This window comes from Phaethon lepturus, unplaced genomic scaffold, assembly GCF_000687285.1.
Source record: "Phaethon lepturus isolate BGI_N335 unplaced genomic scaffold, ASM68728v1 Scaffold43566, whole genome shotgun sequence".
Taxonomy (NCBI): domain Eukaryota; kingdom Metazoa; phylum Chordata; class Aves; order Phaethontiformes; family Phaethontidae; genus Phaethon; species Phaethon lepturus.
The window spans coordinates 1-1,833 of NW_010549165.1; the positions used below are offsets into that span (position 1 = coordinate 1).

General features: G+C 64.8%; 1 protein-coding gene across 1 annotated transcript; it reads right to left on the reverse strand.

The window, feature by feature from the left end:
- Positions 1-345: 345 nt before the first annotated feature.
- On the reverse strand, positions 346-1,268 carry LOC104614019 (chromosome unknown open reading frame, human C12orf10; the record flags this gene model as incomplete). The annotated part of the gene is made up of 4 exons (XM_010290183.1): positions 346-501; positions 585-734; positions 918-1,077; positions 1,156-1,268. Coding segments are annotated over 4 exons (579 nt in total), but the record flags the coding sequence as incomplete, so codon positions are not given.
- Between the last annotated feature and the right edge of the window lie 565 nt (positions 1,269-1,833).

Sequence of the window (1,833 nt, forward strand, 5' to 3'; positions counted from 1 at the left end):
TGTGGGGGTGCACGGGGGGGGTGTATGAAGGTATTAGGGTGCAGATGGGTCACATGCAGGTATATAGGGTGTGGGGCACATGGCCATGCGTGGCGACATGGGTAAGTACAGCTATACATAGGTATATAGGGCACAGGAGGTGGTGCGCGGCCATATGTAAGGATATAGGGGCACAGGAGGGGGTGCATGGCCATATGTAAGGATACAGGGGCACAGAAGGGGGTGCATGGCCGTGCGTAGGGGTATAGGACGGAGTGCACAGCCATGCGTAGGGATATGGGGTGCAAGGGGTGCCCTGGACTGTGCAGGGAGGCATCTCTTCACCCCACGCCCCTCCCCAAACTTTCAGACCCCCCCCAGAACTGGGATGGTGGGTACCTCAAAGCGTCGCCGAATGGCATCCTCCACCAGCGCCCGCGCAGGCAGCCAGGCGCGGTGGTAGTAGTCAACCCGGTCCATGAACTCGCCCCCGACCAGCTCCATCGCCCTTTTGAACCCCGCCTGGGGACGCAGAGAAGGGTCAGCGGTGGCCCCAAGTTGGGTGGCTCCATGCTGCCCATCCCTGCCACATTCCCCGTCCCCACCTCAGTGTCCTGGTCGGGGTCGTTCCAGCGGGGGTTCAGGTGGCCCACGCGGGCACTGAGGGTGGTGGTGAGGGCGTAGCGGGGCTCGCCGTCCGCTTGCGCGATGCCGTTGTCGATGGCATCGATCTCCTCCACGAAGTTCTCGTACAGCTGGGGACAGAGCGGGTGACACCAGGGGTCAGCCCAGCCCGGAGCCCAGCTGCACACCAGTAGCTGGAACAAACTGGTCCCTTCTTTTATGGGGTCCCCCTCCCAAGGAGAAGCACTGGAGAAACCTGCGTGGCACTGGCGGGGGTAGAGCCCCGCCGCAGACGCTCCCCGCTCCCCCAGTACCTTATCGTAGAGCGCTGTCACAACGGGGCCATCCTCTGGCTGCCCTAGAAGCCCCGCAAGGATTTGGGAGCCGAAGTGGCAGTAGACCAGCCCAGCGCTGCTCAGCTTCGTGGTCCAGGGCTTGTCGGGCCGGAGGCTCCGCATGGACTGCGTGAAGGACCTGCGGGGCCGCGGGGGTCAGCCCTGAGGGACCCCGATATCTGGGGGACCCCGGTGTCCGGCATTGGGGTGGCCTCACCTCTGGTGATGGTCGTAGCGGTGTCGCTCGGGGTCGTACTCACCCCCCACGTCCACCACCACGTCGCACTGGGCCAGGCGCTGGGGGTCCCGGGTGCGCACCACCTCCGCATCCTGCCGGGAGATGCAGTGAGGCTGGGGAGCCCTGGGTGGGCCCTGGGAACAACTGGGGACCCCCAAGAGCTGCCCCTGGTGAGACCAAGGATGCCGAGGAGGAACTGAGAACTTAAGGGTGACCCCCACGTGGGACTGGGGATGCAAAGGGTGGTCCCTATGTGTGACTAGGGACCCCAAGGGGCGACTGGGACCTAAGGGTGACTCCTGGGTGAGACCAGGCACCCCGAGTTGGGACCGAGGACCTGAAGGGAGGCCCCCAGCTATGACTTAGGGACCCTAAGGGGCGACTGGGGACCTAAGGGTGGTGCCTAGGTGGGACTAGGAACCCCAAATAGGTACTGGGGACCCAAGGGTGGCCCCTGGGTGGGACCAGGGACTCCCAAGTGGGAATGGAGACCCGAAGGGTGGCCCTCAGGTGTGACCAGGGACCCCGAGAGCTGTCCCCAGGTAACCGGGAACTCCGAAGGGGGACGGGACATCTATGGGTGGCCCCGAGGAGGGAGGGGGGACTCGAGGGCAGGCAGTGATCGCGGCATTGCACAGTGTCCCTGTCCCGTTGCAG